General features: G+C 46.8%; 1 protein-coding gene across 2 annotated transcripts in view; it reads left to right on the top strand.

Moving 5' to 3' along the window:
• The window catches only part of MTRR (5-methyltetrahydrofolate-homocysteine methyltransferase reductase), a 1,123,497-nt gene that overhangs the window by 146,816 nt on the left and 962,715 nt on the right, over positions 1-13,966 (top strand). For both annotated transcript variants that reach the window (XM_040431866.1, XM_040431867.1), the window contains exon 2: positions 8,129-8,279. In XM_040431866.1, the coding sequence (XP_040287800.1) occupies positions 8,129-8,279 (151 nt within the window). The remainder of the gene's footprint in view (positions 1-8,128; positions 8,280-13,966) is intronic.

Raw genomic sequence — 13,966 nt, 5'->3', positions numbered from 1 at the left:
TCAGTTCATTTGCAAAGTTAGTTGGATTAGTTCAAACCCTCAAGTCATCCAACCATCCCCTGTTTACAATATATATAGCCTATGGCAGGGCTGTCATGCTTTTAATATTCACAGCAGGAATAGTTAAACATGGGGATCGGTAGGACTCGCTTAATTTGCAATATTAATCAAGTTAGTTCAGCCCCTCATTTCATCCAGCCACTTCACTTTGAACCGTATACCCCATGCCAGGCTCCAATACTTATAGTGTTAAGAGCTCAAACTGTTAGTATCATGCAAACAATAGCAATCACTTTTCATAGCTCTGCTAGTTTGTAAAGTTCTCCACCACCTTTCCGCAGACCTTCGGGGGGGCGCCACACAGATCCCACATGTGTGCCTTTAGGATCCGATCCGTGGCCCCCTTCCAGCAGTCCCCAACCTCTCTCCACTGCCGTCCTGGACCACCAACAGCAGACCTCAGGATCTCCAAGCAAAAAGAGAGGCAGCAAACATCTCACATCCCGTTCGCAGAGGAGGAGGGAGGGGGGGGGGGGGGGGGGGGGGGGGGGGGGACGAGGCACTCATGAACCACCAAGTTGGCCCAGCCTTCCTTCAGTCACAGCCCAGCGATCAGCTCCAGTTGCGCCGCCCGTGCATCACAGCGATCACAGCATGCTCAGCAAACCCAGGGCAGTCTAATGATGAGCGGTGGCAAGGCAGGTCAGTAGTGCGGACCAGACCGTCAGATGTTAAGCGGCGGTAGGTCAGAAGGTTTCCACAGCGTGTCCAGGCAGCAGGCGGGTGGGAGGGGAATCGGCACAGCAGCAGGGCAGCCTCGTCAGGGACTCAACTTCTCATCAGGCTGGGAGCTCCATGGCTGGGAGAGAGATGCGTGCGTCACCTACGTGCGCCCGCCCACATGCCGCCACCTCCAGCCCAGACATACTACACTATAATATAGCAAGCTTATTGAGACATAGCTTCGACTGGATAAAAAGAACCTCCCAATTTTCCAACTTTGACGTGGAATTACAATTGCCACAACCATGGAATCTTAGTCCACTATTACACACCAGATACTCAGCCTTCCCTTTAGAACTCAAGAAGAGGGTATTACTTAAGAACACAGTAGCAGCATGGAAAGCTGCGAGAAAAATGTATTGTCTACCCTTTCTTATCACAAAATATCTTCCCCCATGGAGCCATCCGGAATTTCGAGCAGGCTCATTAAATAAGCAGTTTCTGATATGGCAAGTTAATGGTGTCCTAACTGTAAATTATATGGGGGACTAGCAAACGTTACAATATTACACATTTCCAGATTTATGTACCTTATACAAACGAGATTTAAAGCATTATCTAGCTTACCACCAAATACTGTATTGGGATTTTTAAAAGGGAGACTAATAAATAATTCAATGGAATTCTCTCCGAATGAATTTGATTACATAATTTTTACCCAACCACACCACAATCTCCATAGCCTTCATATATAGGGAACTCAGGAAGCGTCATTCTCAAAAAGTGAGAAACCCTCTTTTTAAAAGCTGTGTCAAGTGAAATATGGAGGGAAATACATTTTAAGCTGTTACACAAAGCAATATATGGATTCAACATAAAAATGTACAAAAACATCTCTAGCAAGAAAAGACTAACATCTTGCCCCAAATGTAAACTCCCGGAAGCAGATCTATATCACTGTATCTGGCAATGCCCACAAATAGCAGGTTTATGGGAAAAAGTGGTACAGGAATAAATAATAAACTCTGGACAAACTTGGTAAAAACTCCTGAAGAACTCCTTTTACACATAACTGCTTTCCAAACTCCATTAGTGATACATATGATCTTGATGGCCACTAAAATATGCATTCTTAAACACTGGTTAACACCTGCGATACCAACAATGAAGGATATCATAGACCATACTAAATGATGTCTTTTAGCAGATAAGTGGGAAACAGACGTGGAGACAAAGCACAGAAAGCTTACCACACAAAATGGTTAGAATATATTCAAGCATCTTATTCCACTGAACAAGCAAATGAGCTCATATAAACAAAAACTATTAGGTGATTTAAGCATAAAACATACAGAGCATTACCTTCCCTTCCATTAAGTAGATGAACATATGAGCATTTGATAATAGATACAAATAAGATTCAAATTGAGCACTCATAAACCTACGGTAAATTAAAACTTAGTAAAATTCAAGCTGCATCATAGTTTGGGCGGGGGGGGGGGGGGGGGGGTTGAGGTATTTGAATGTTGTATGTATTACTCTTATGCACTTTGTAAACAAGGACTATATGTTTTGTAACTGATCTGAAATACAATTGAATGTAAAGTGCAAATTGTTTTAAAATTCAATAAAATATATTTAAAAAAATAATAATAATTGCCATGCAGTCAACCTGAACCGGTTTGTGCGCAGTGCCTTGCCCCCAGATCCTCTCAGTATGCCCTGACTTCCCCTTCTGTGTCGGTTCCTCCTGAATGGGCTTGCCTGCCCAAATAGCAGCCGCCTCTATCCCTCCAAAATGACCTCGGGTTGTCACAACCATGTCCCGCTCCTCCTCGGCATCCTTGGGTCACTCCCAGGACAGGTCTGAGGCTGGTGACGAATCCTCCTCTGCCGCACCTTCTGCCACCTCGGGGGAAACCTCTGACTCTGATTCCGGATCAGAGCAGAGCACAGCCCTGTCTGCGGCCATGCAGGATCTCATCAGGGCAGTTAGGGATGCACTCCGAGTGCAGGAAGACCCCTCCTCTTTGGCCCAGGAATCCATATCATTCCGCCGTTCCAGGCGCCCCGCTTTGGTTTTCCCTAACCATGCGGATCTGGACGCATTACTGCCAAGGAGTGGCGGCATCCGTATAGGTGTCTTCAGCCCGCCAAGAGCTCGGACGTCCTCTTTCCCTTTTCCAAGGAGTCCATTACTATGTGGTCTGTCACTCCTCAGGTATACCCACAAGTGGCCCGACTTGCTAAGGCTACCACCCTTCCTTTGGCCAATGCGGCCTCTTTATCTGATCCGTGGGACAAGAAGATAGACTCATTGTCCAAGTCTGCATTTGTCGCAGCAGGTTCCGCTATCCGTCGCGCCTTTGCTGCATCATGGGTGGCTAAGGCCTGTATGATATGGACCAAATAGCTTGTTTGGTATTTAACCCAGGATTCTACTCAGGGGGAGCTCCATCTCCTTACTTCTCATCTTCTCCAGGCATCCCGGTACCTTTGTGATGCTTCCCTGGAATAGTAGTGCGCCCCTTGGCGGCTACCTCTGCATCCCGACCTTCTTTCAAAAGGTCCGCGATTCCACCCGAATTTACCTCGGTTTCATTTAACGGCGTTGCTGTTGAGGCCGCGGTCCTAAGGTTTTGCGGCCTCTCCGAGTCAGTCATCTAGACTATGCTTTATGCATGTAATCCCCAGTCGGCCAGGATTTACCATCGTACCTGGAAGGCTTATTTTACTTGGTGTGAATCTGGCGAGGTTCACCCTCTCTTTTTTTCCATCCCTAGGATTCTTGCCTTTCTTCAGGCCGGCCTTGAGAAGGGTCCGCCTGGCCTCCCTCAAAGGTCAGGTCTCGGCCTTGTCTGTCTTTTTCCAAAGGCCCTTGGCTTCTCGTTCCCAGGTTAAGACTTTCCTTTAGGGGGTGGCACATCGTGTCCCTCCCTTCCGTTCTCTAATGGAACCCTGGGATTTGAATTTGGTCCTAGATGCCCTTCAGTCCTCTCCCTTCGAGCCCTTGAACGAGGTATCCCTTTCTTTTGTCTCCTTTTTAAAGTTGCATTTTTAGTCGCGATTACTTCCATTTGCAGAGTTTCTGAGCTGGAGGCGCTCTCTTGTTAATCCCCTTCTTTGTTTTTTCACCAGGACAAGGTGGTTCTGCGCCCAGTTCTCTCCTTTCTTCCCAAGGTGGTTTCTTCCTTCTACATTAATGATGAGATTGTCCTGCCTTCATTCTGCCTTCTCACCCCAGAGAGCGGTCTCTCCATGGTCTGGATGTGGTTCGGGTGCTCTGGCTGTATCTCCAGTTAACGGAGTCCTTCCATTGGTCTGACTTTTTTGTCGTTCCTGAGGGCTCATGTAAGTGTTTACAAGCCTCCAAAGCCACCATCTCCCATTAGATTAGGTCTGCTGTTAAGGAAGCCTATGTACGAAGGGTCGTGAGCCTCCCTTCCACTTGACCTAACACTCCACTAAGGCGGTCGAGGCATCATGGGCGGTTCGGCATCTAGCCTCTGCTTCCCAGATCTGCAAGGCTGCCACCTGGGCCTCAGTTCTCACCTTCTCCAGGTTCTACCATATCCATTCCTTGGCCTCTGCTGATGCCAGTTTGGGTCGCAAGGTTCTGCAAGCATGGCCGTTTCTTCCCACCCTCTGGGACGAGAAAAATAGATTTTTGTACTTACCGTAAAATCTTTTTCTCATTGGATGCATTTGGGGACACAGATCCCACCCTTGTTGTTTTTTTCTTCGTTCGGGTTTTCCGGGACCCTTTAAATAATGGTCCTCTTTCTGGTTTAGGACATGTTGTCTTCATTGTTCGTATGTTTTTTTTGATGCTCTATACTGCTTTCGTACCAACTGGTTAGTTTAGTGCCTGTGCAGAGGGTATAGCCCATCTGGGTGGAGCCAACACTTTTCCTTTCTAGTGTCAGCTTCCTAGTGGCAGCTGGGCATATACCCATGGTGCTGTGTCCCCCGATGCATCCAACGAGAAAAAGATTTCACGGTAAGTACAAAAATCCATTTTTCTCTGAGGTCAAGAAACAATTAGGCCCCTTTCACATGAGTGAGTTCCATGTATTGGACTCGCAGCATGTCAGGGAGAGCTCCAAGCACTGACGGGGTCACATAGCATTATATTGATGCATGATGCTATGTATCCCTTATAGTTCTGGCATGTATTGGATAACACTGGCAGCATTATGTCACTGTTATACAACACATTCCAAAACAATATAATGCTATGCGACCCCATTAGTGCTAGGAGTTCAGGACGGGAGCTGTTGCATACTCACCCTGGGAGTCCGGAGTGTGACACTCGCTCGTGGGGGAAGGGGCCTTAACACTGTATGTAGCAGATTGCCATGACAAATTCTTGGAGAACTCGACTCCTTGGATCAACTATTCTTTTTTTTTAACTAGCAAAACAGATCACTGCTCTCCATTTGAATGTATGCCTAGGCATGTTTCATTATAGTCAGTCATTCATTATATGTTATAAGGCTGCTATCCTGCAAGGGAACCCTCTGCCCCCCCCCCCCCCGGTTGTCTTGAGTATGCCTAATCTGAGTGTCTTATATGTGTGTGTCTTTTATAATGAGCTGTTCCTATGACTTCATATCATATTAGGCGTATTTCTGGTGCAGATTGGGGTGCAAAGGTCCTTTGCGCTGCAATATGCGACTTTTCCCCACTCACAGAAGGTTAAAAAAAAAAGTGGCGGGGAAAGGGAGGAGCCGGTAGGCCCATTTCATTTAATATTTGCCTGTTTTAGGCATACAAAATTATCTAAATGTAAGACAGCTAGGAAGCTTGCCGGTGCCTCTACATAACTTCAGCGATCCACCGCGCGCTCAGGGCCAATATTTGTCATATAATAATCTTACCTACACTGTCAAAAGTAGCCAGAAAGTGGCCAACCCCTTTAACACTCATTTATCTTGATCACCTTATCGGCTCCTCAAGGATTTTGGTATTGTTCAGCAATATAACGTGAGCACTGTGTCTGTAGGGAAGAGAGGACTGTGAGCTTCAGGAATGGGACAAGGTGAGTAGGTACAGTTTATTTTATTTTTATTTTTTTATATTTAACAGAGGGCATTTCTACCATGGAGGGGGCACAGAGGGCATTATTACTACTACAAAGGGGGAACAGAGGGCATTATTACTACTACAAAGGGGGCACAGAGGGCAATACTACTACAAAGGGGGTTACTAGTATTAGGGGGGCACAATGGGCATTACTACTGTGGAGGGGGCACAATGGGCATTACTACTATAAATGGGATATAATGGTCATTATAACTATGAAGTGGGTACAATGGGCATTATAACTATGAAGTGGGTACAATGGGCATTACTACTGTTAAAGAGGCACAGTGAGCATTATTACTATGAAGGGAGCACAGATTACAATACTACTGTGAAGGGGGCACAGAGCATTACTCTTGTAAAGTGTGTGGGCATAAATGTTATGGGGCACTGAGTGGGCATTATTACTATGAAGGGGCACAGAGTGCATTATTACTGGTATGGGGGCACAGTGAGGGCATAACTGCTCTGAAGGGATAATTGGGGTAAAAGAAATTGGGGGGACTGGTGGGTATGGGTAACCCATCGAATCTGCCTGTTTCTGGAAACCCGTTGTGAGCGCCAATCGTAATAGGTCGGTAGGAAGGTATGTGTTTAATGTAAAGTACCAAAAAACAACAATGTACTACACTGGGTCTCAGGTGCCTAAGAGACCGTTCGCTGTAGTATCATACAAGCCAATGTGTGGTCAATGGATAGAGTGAACAAGCGGAAACATAAGGTAAAATACGTATAAAAAGATACATGTATCTTAAAAATACTAAAGTATCGTATACTTCTTACTCACTTTACGAGGGGGGTGGTTTACCAGGATAAGCATAATACACCTGTAAACCAAACACTCTTCCCCCCAGCCTGGATCGCTTCTAGAATTTTACAAGATGAAGGCAGCCAAACACACGGGTGCTTCTGTTCACTTGTCTTTTATTAGGGTAGATGTCCGGCTCAACCCGTTTCGGGACAGGCACGTCCCTTCATCAGGAGCAATGGTGTATTGTATGAAACAGCACGGTATTTATACCCTGGTAGTAGTGGCAAAAGACCGCCAAACAAACACAAAAAGACCGCCAAAATACAAAAAAGACCGCCAACCTGTTGTGGGTGGTTCGTCCGTCAAGTTGTTCGGCCTGCCGGAAGCGGAAATGCCCCGCCGTGATGTTGCGCATGGCTGGAAGCCGATGCGTGTCAAAGTGGAACGCATCACGATGTCTTGCGCATGCCCAGTAGTGCTCGTCTCCCGAGCGACTAGGCTCCCTTTTCGCCGGTCCGAAAGTAGAATTTCTATGGCGGTGCGTTCCAAGCTGGAACGCAAGTTCTTATTCCGGCTCCTGCGATTTACCTGGTTCTTCTGTTTTCGTCTCTTCTGTGTCTATCGGGTTCATGTTATTTAGGAGTCCTTAATAGGCCATGTATAGGAGCCTTTTTTATTAAAAAAAAAAGTAATTACAGTACAGCTGTAGGACCTTCCTCCCCATGCGCTTTACTGCTGCTGCTGATGATCATACAGATCGGTGTCAGGGAGGGAGAGAGAAGTGTGTACAGATGCACAGCTCTCTCGCGGATCAGGCAATGTTCTTTATGTGCGCTCTGCCGGAACATGAAGGAAGCGGCCAGGGGGTCTGGCCATACTGGATCTCCCTGACTGCCGTTAATAAGACGCAAGCACTTGTTAGCAAGATTTTTTCTAGCAAAAAAGTGCGTCTTATGAAGCCCAAAAATACGGTAATACACTATTGTATCAACATTTCAGCTGGAGTCCTGACTACATCCAGAATGAAGGTACTGTACTTACATCACCGATTGGGTGTAACCATCATCTGACAGCGGCACATAAGTTGGGAAGCCCTTTTCAGAGAAAGCAGTCAGTCTCGATTGGGAGAACACCGATTAGGTCCCTATATGAGGTGTCTCCCCCCCCCTTTAGGATGAGCTTCTAACCTCTTTCCTGAAGTTGGCACAGTTTATACTGTTTAAACAAAAAGCTTCACACCTCAGTGGAACGTAGCCAGCGCATTTTCTCCATAATTGTCAGTCACGGTGTACATATGGTTCATCTGCTATCACTCAGGTCCATAGGGAGTCAGAATCCCAAAACAAACTTGAGAAAATGTGTAGACAAAGTCTTACTCCCTTGCACATGCATTCACAGGTTATAAACAAAATGAAATTTTAATGAAATTTAAATGAACAGTTCAATGGAGTTCAAATGATCAGAAACTGGTGTTTGGATTTCAGGTGAAAGGAAACTGGCTTTATGATGAGAACACGAGGGAATAATTGTTTACATCTTTTTTTTTTCCCCACATTTACCGATCTCTAGGTACATGATGTGTAGCGCACTGAAGAGGAGATTCTTGCTACTTTATGGAACCCAGCGTGGACAGTCAAAAGCTATTGCTGAAGAAATAGGCCAACAAGCAGAGCAGTATGGATTTGTTGCTGATGTGTTTTCCCTGGAAGATATCAACAAAGTGAGATAATTGTGTACTACATGTTTATAACATAGACAATGCTTGTTTTTTGTTGATGTATTGTCCTTTTCTATGTAGTTATTACACAGATTTGTTCTCATATCTACATCCCACTGTGGTCTTTAGGGATGGCATCACTTATTGCTGTCACTTGTTGAAGCTGTACTGCGCAGATTACCACGCCAGTAGCACATCAAATTTCAAACCCACTGAAGGTGGGTTGGCAGGGGATTTTAAACTTTGGATTTAACCGAATCGACCATCTTGACCTTAAGGGGCACTTCTGTCATATATTTTTTTTTAACCCCTTCCTGACCGAGTTTATTTTTGCAAATCTGACGTGTCACTTTGTGGTAATAACTTTGCGATGCTTTTTGTATCCACACGATTCTGAAATTTTCTCGTGACACATCGTTATTTGTGTTAGTGGTAAATTTGAGTTCTTATGTTTTATATTTATTTATAAAAAAAATCAAAAATTTACTGAAATTTTGAAAAAATCACAAAAATTTTTTGTTGAATTTCTCTGCTTTTTAGACAGTGATACCTTGTAAAATAGTTCTGAAAGGGGTTTTCCAAAATTTTTTTTTTATGTATTTTTTATATAAGGAAATCTTAAAATGTTTGAATATACATGTATTTAAAATTCTGCATACATACCTTTCTTCTATTAGGCAGTTGACCCCTATATGTAGTAGAATGGTATAGCCCATGTATCAGTTCTGTGTAATGTGTCCATGAACTAACTGAAACATTCATGGCATCAGTCCAGTGACACTCTTCTCATCCTATAACCCCTGACATTCAGTAAGCAGCAGTGTTAGGGCTCATGAACATGACCGTGTGTGCCCCGTACCCATATTGCAGCCCCATACAGCGTTCACGAGGGTGTCAAGAGCCACGTCTGACTCCGTCATACCCGGGGTCAGGAAGTCGCAGCGGGTGGCTGCGCCCTCTATGTATAAAGATAGTGCTGTTTCTTTATGGTAGCTTTCTGGGTTTGCCTTGCAACCCTTTTTGGCTCACTCAGGGATCCGTAGCTTCTTCTCCACAGCTGTTTCTTGTCCAGCACTCCCAACCTCCTTATATTCCCCTCTCCCACTTCTCTGGTTGCCAGATATAGAGCTTCCTGCCTGGACTTCTATACTGACCCACTGGAGCTGAGTCGCTGTGATCCCTGGTTGTTCCAGAGCGTTACCCTCCGGATCCCTGTCGGGCTTTTGTTGTCTGCTGTTTTCGCCCACCTGGGATTATATGTTTTGTCTGTATTGTCTGTCCTCTCCTTGGTGTTTTCCTTTAGTGTCTGTGGTGCGGACTAGTGATCCCACCGCCCTGTTCACTACGTAGGGCTCATCTTAGGGAAAGCCAGGGTTTAGGCACGTGATCGGCGTACGGGTGAGGAATCCGTCTAGGGACGTCAGGTGCCAGCCTCAAGGTGAGTCAGGGGTCACCACCTTTTCCTCTCCCTTGGACAGGGCCTTCCCATTTCCCTCCCTTTGCGTGACGCCGGTCATGACAACAGCGGGTCCGCAGTATATGGGAACCGGCCCTGTTCACTCCGTATCAGGAATGTGGACCTATGGTCCTATTTGTTTGCGGTGCTGTCCGTCTCTTGTGGATTGCGAACCCATTCAAATGAATGGGTCGGCATCCGCAAATGGTGTGCACATGAACGGTGCCAGTGCATTATGGACTGCAAGTTGCGGTCCACAGCACGGGACTAGGGTGGTCAGACGTCTGGATTAAGGCCGGACAGTCCAATTTTCAGACACCATGCCCTCCGTCTGGCGCAAGGCCTGGACGGACTCAGGGATGTCCACCTTTTCAGTAGCTCACGGTCAGACAGCAGCATTGTGCTGTCTGAGCGTGAGCTGCAGCAACTGACTGAGGCTCCTCTCACCCCCAGTCAGTCAGTAGAGCCAGCAGACATGGCTCCCTGTGGCTGACTGAGGGGGAGAGAAGCACCCTTGGCTGCCCTCAGCTCACCTTCCCGTCAGAAAGTTCTTCCCTCTCCTCCCCCCCCGTTTTTTTTCTGGCTGGCGATGTGTTCTCCACAAACAGCACACGTCCCCATTCTTTTTAACCGCCTCCGGACCGCCTAACGCAGGATCGCGTTCCGGAGGCGGCAGCGCTGCGCAGAGTCACGCATATACGCGTCATCTCGCAAGACGCAAGATTTCGCTCAAAGCCGGCCCGCGCATGCGCATCGCGGGCCGGCAAAAGTTAAAGAACAATTTCGTCACCAGCCTGCCAGCAACGATCATTGGCTGGCAGGCTGGCGATTTTCAAAAAAACGAATCACAAGCCATATAACAGATCATATTAGTAAATATGATCTGTTATATGGCTTGTCTGCTCCTCTGCTGGTCCTTTTCGTCGGTTGGATCCAGCAGAGGAGCAGACTTCACAGTGAGTAGCACCAACACCACACTTTAGCCCCAGATCACCCCCAATTAACCCTTTGATCACCCCTTTGATCGCCCCTGTCAATCACTTAGTGAAAGACAAAAAGTGATCAGTGTAAACTGTCACTTTTTTTTTTCACTAGTATTGGCTGTTAGGTTTTAGGATAGTTTAGGCCCCTTGGTTAGGTAGTTAGCGATCGGTTAGCGCCCAGCCTACCGCACCGCAGTCACTGATTCGCTGATTAGCGTATCGCTAATCAGTATTTGTACTTTTATAGTATCTGTAAGTGATCAAAACTGATCACGGTCAGATCTATAATAGTATTAGTGTCACTTTAGTTCGCCCTCCACCCAAAACGCAGTGTTTGCCCGATCAGGCCTGATCGGTCGCCCACATGTGCGTTCACCCACGCCCGCCCCACCGCAGTGACAAAAAATATATATTTTTTGATCACTGCACATTCCCTTTACAAGCACTGCGGCGATAAAAAAAATCAGTTTTGATATTTTTTATCAACCGCAGCGGCCTCCGGTACTTCGCTAGCCTCCCCTTTGTAAGACAGGCTTGCTTTTTTTCTTGGGTAGTCTCAGGGAATACCCCTAAATTTAGTAGTCCAAAATGTCAAACAGGGGGTATTCTTCTGAAGAGGCCTACAGGATTCTGACCCAGTCGGATGAGGAATGGGAACCCTCATCTGACGAATCTAACGGGTCAGAATATGAACCTGTAGAAAGCACTGGCTCTCTGACCCAAAGTTCAGACGAGGAGGTGGAGGTCCCTGATAGCACCAGGCGTACCAGGCCCTGTGTCGCTAGACCACAGGTTATGCAGGATCCGCTTCAAGAGCAGCAGAGTGGGGCTGGCGCTGCCGGATCACGTGGTGAGGCATACACCAGCAGCGCAGCCCTCCCTGGACCTAGTACCAGCACTGCCGTACAACATGGTGACGTGGCGAGCACCAGAAGGGCAGTTGAAGCTGGTACGGTGGCACGTGCAGTAGTTACCCCTTCGCAGCCACCGCAAAGACAGGCCCGTAGAGCCCCTAGAATCCCTGAGGTGCTGGCAAACCCTGATTGGCAGTCACCAACTTCAGCCGCACCATTAGTTCCCCCTTTCACCGCCCAGTCTGGAGTTCGGGTTGAGACGGCTCATATCGGTTCGTCCCTGGGATTTTTTGAGCTGTTCTTGACTGCGGAGCTCTTGGACTTAGTCGTGGCAGAGACAAACCGGTATGCCACACAATTTATATCCGCCAACCCGGGAAGCTATTATGCCCAGCCTTTCCGGTGGAAACCAGTCCAAGTTTCCGAAATTAAAATTTTTCTGGGCCTTCTCCTCAACATGGGTCTAACTAAAAAGCATGAATTGCGGTCATATTGGTCCATGAACCCGATTCATCACATGCCCATGTTCTCTGCTGCTATGTCCAGGGCACGATTTGAGGCCATCCTCCGTTTCCTGCATTTTAGCGACAACACCACCTCCCGTCCCAGAGGCCACCCAGCTTTTGACCGGCTCCACAAAATTCGACCCCTCATAGACCACTTCAACCAGAAATTTGCAGATTTGTATACCCCCGAGCAAAACATCTGCGTAGACGAGTCCCTAATACATTTTACCGGGCGCCTTGGCTTCAAACAATACATCCAAAGCAAGCGTGCCCGGTATGGGGTCAAATTGTATAAGCTCTGTGAAAGGGCCACAGGCTATACCCACAAATTTCGGATCTGAGGGAAAAGATCAGACCCTGGAGCCGGTCGGTTGCCCTGACTACCTGGGGAGCAGTGGGAAGACAGTCTGGGACTTGGTGTCACCCTTATTTGGCAAGGGGTACCATCTTTATGTGGACAATTTCTACACAAGTGTGGCCCTCTTTAGGCATTTGTTTCTAGAATGGATTTGCGCCTGTGGCATCGCGCGAACTAGTCGCATGGGCTTCCCCCAACGGCTCGTTACCACCCGTCTTGCAAGGGGGGAGAGGGCTGCCTTGTGTAACGAAGAACTGCACGCGGTGAAATGGAGAGACAAGTGTGACGTTTACATGCTCTCTTCCATTCACGCAGACACGACAATACAAATTGAGCGAGCAACCCGTGTCATTGAAAAGCCCCTCTCAGTCCACGACTATAATTTGCTCATGGGAGGGGTGGACTTCAATGACCAGATGTTGTCTCCGTATTTAGTTTCACGACGCACCAGACGCTGGTATAAGAAGGTGTCTGTATATTTAATTCAATTGGCTCTGTACAATAGTTTTGTTCTCTACAGTAAGGCTGGGAGAACAGGATCCTTCCTCAAATTCCAGGAAGAGATCATCGAGAACCTCCTGTATCCAGAAGGTTCCGTGGCCCCATCCACCAGTGTAGTTAGCCGTCTACACGAGCGACATTTCCCCAGTGTCGTTCCTGGTACCTCAACCCAACCGTCACCCCGAAAAAGATGTCGTGTCTGTAGCAGGAGTGGAATAAGGCGTGACACCCGCTATTTCTGTCCTGACTGTCCTGACCACCCTGCCCTATGCTTTGGAGAGTGTTTCCGGAAGTACCACACACAGGTACACCTAGCATAGGGATTGCATCTCACAGGACAGGCACAGAGGGCTATTAGGGCCCTTTTACTCACAGCTGCTGCAAACCTCTCCTTTCACCTGGGATAAAGTGCATAACGTACTTCGCCACATCTTTGGGCGATTTGCGCTTTGCACATTGTCCATGGGGAAGGAGAGGTTTGTTCTATAAAGGTAAAAAAAACGAAACAAAAAAAAAAATACCGGTAAGTAAAAAAGTTAACGTTCAGTTAAAAAAGTAAAAAAAAAGTTTATATGTTCTGTTCAAAAGTTAATAAATTTATTGCGTTGCGGCCTGGTTTTTTCTTTTTTTTTTTTTTTTTTTTTTTTACCTTCCAGGTGGACCAACCGATCGACTAGCTGCAGCACTGATGTGCATTCTGACAGAAGCATTTCGCTGCTGTCAGATTACACGCAAGTCGGTGTATGCGGCGCTGCAAGATGAGATTTCTCCTCTGCAGTAAAAGATACGTTTGCCGAGGCATATGAGCTGAGGAGGTGGCGGTGTTCATATACTTTGGCAAACACTTTGTATATATAAAAAAAAAAATCCCGGCAAGGATTTATTCATCCACATCGATTGATGTGAATGGAGAAATCTGGTTTGCCAGGGCATACGAGCTAAGTGGGTATGGATGTTGGGCGGAGCTCCTATGTCCTGGCAGACGCCTTTCCCCTCCTTTTTCTTTTTTTGGCAGAGATTTTTTCATCCACA

Source organism: Bufo bufo, chromosome 5, assembly GCF_905171765.1.
Source record: "Bufo bufo chromosome 5, aBufBuf1.1, whole genome shotgun sequence".
NCBI lineage: Eukaryota > Metazoa > Chordata > Amphibia > Anura > Bufonidae > Bufo > Bufo bufo.
The sequence above is the reverse complement of the archived record's forward strand: the minus strand, read 5'-3'. Positions and strand labels throughout refer to the sequence as shown.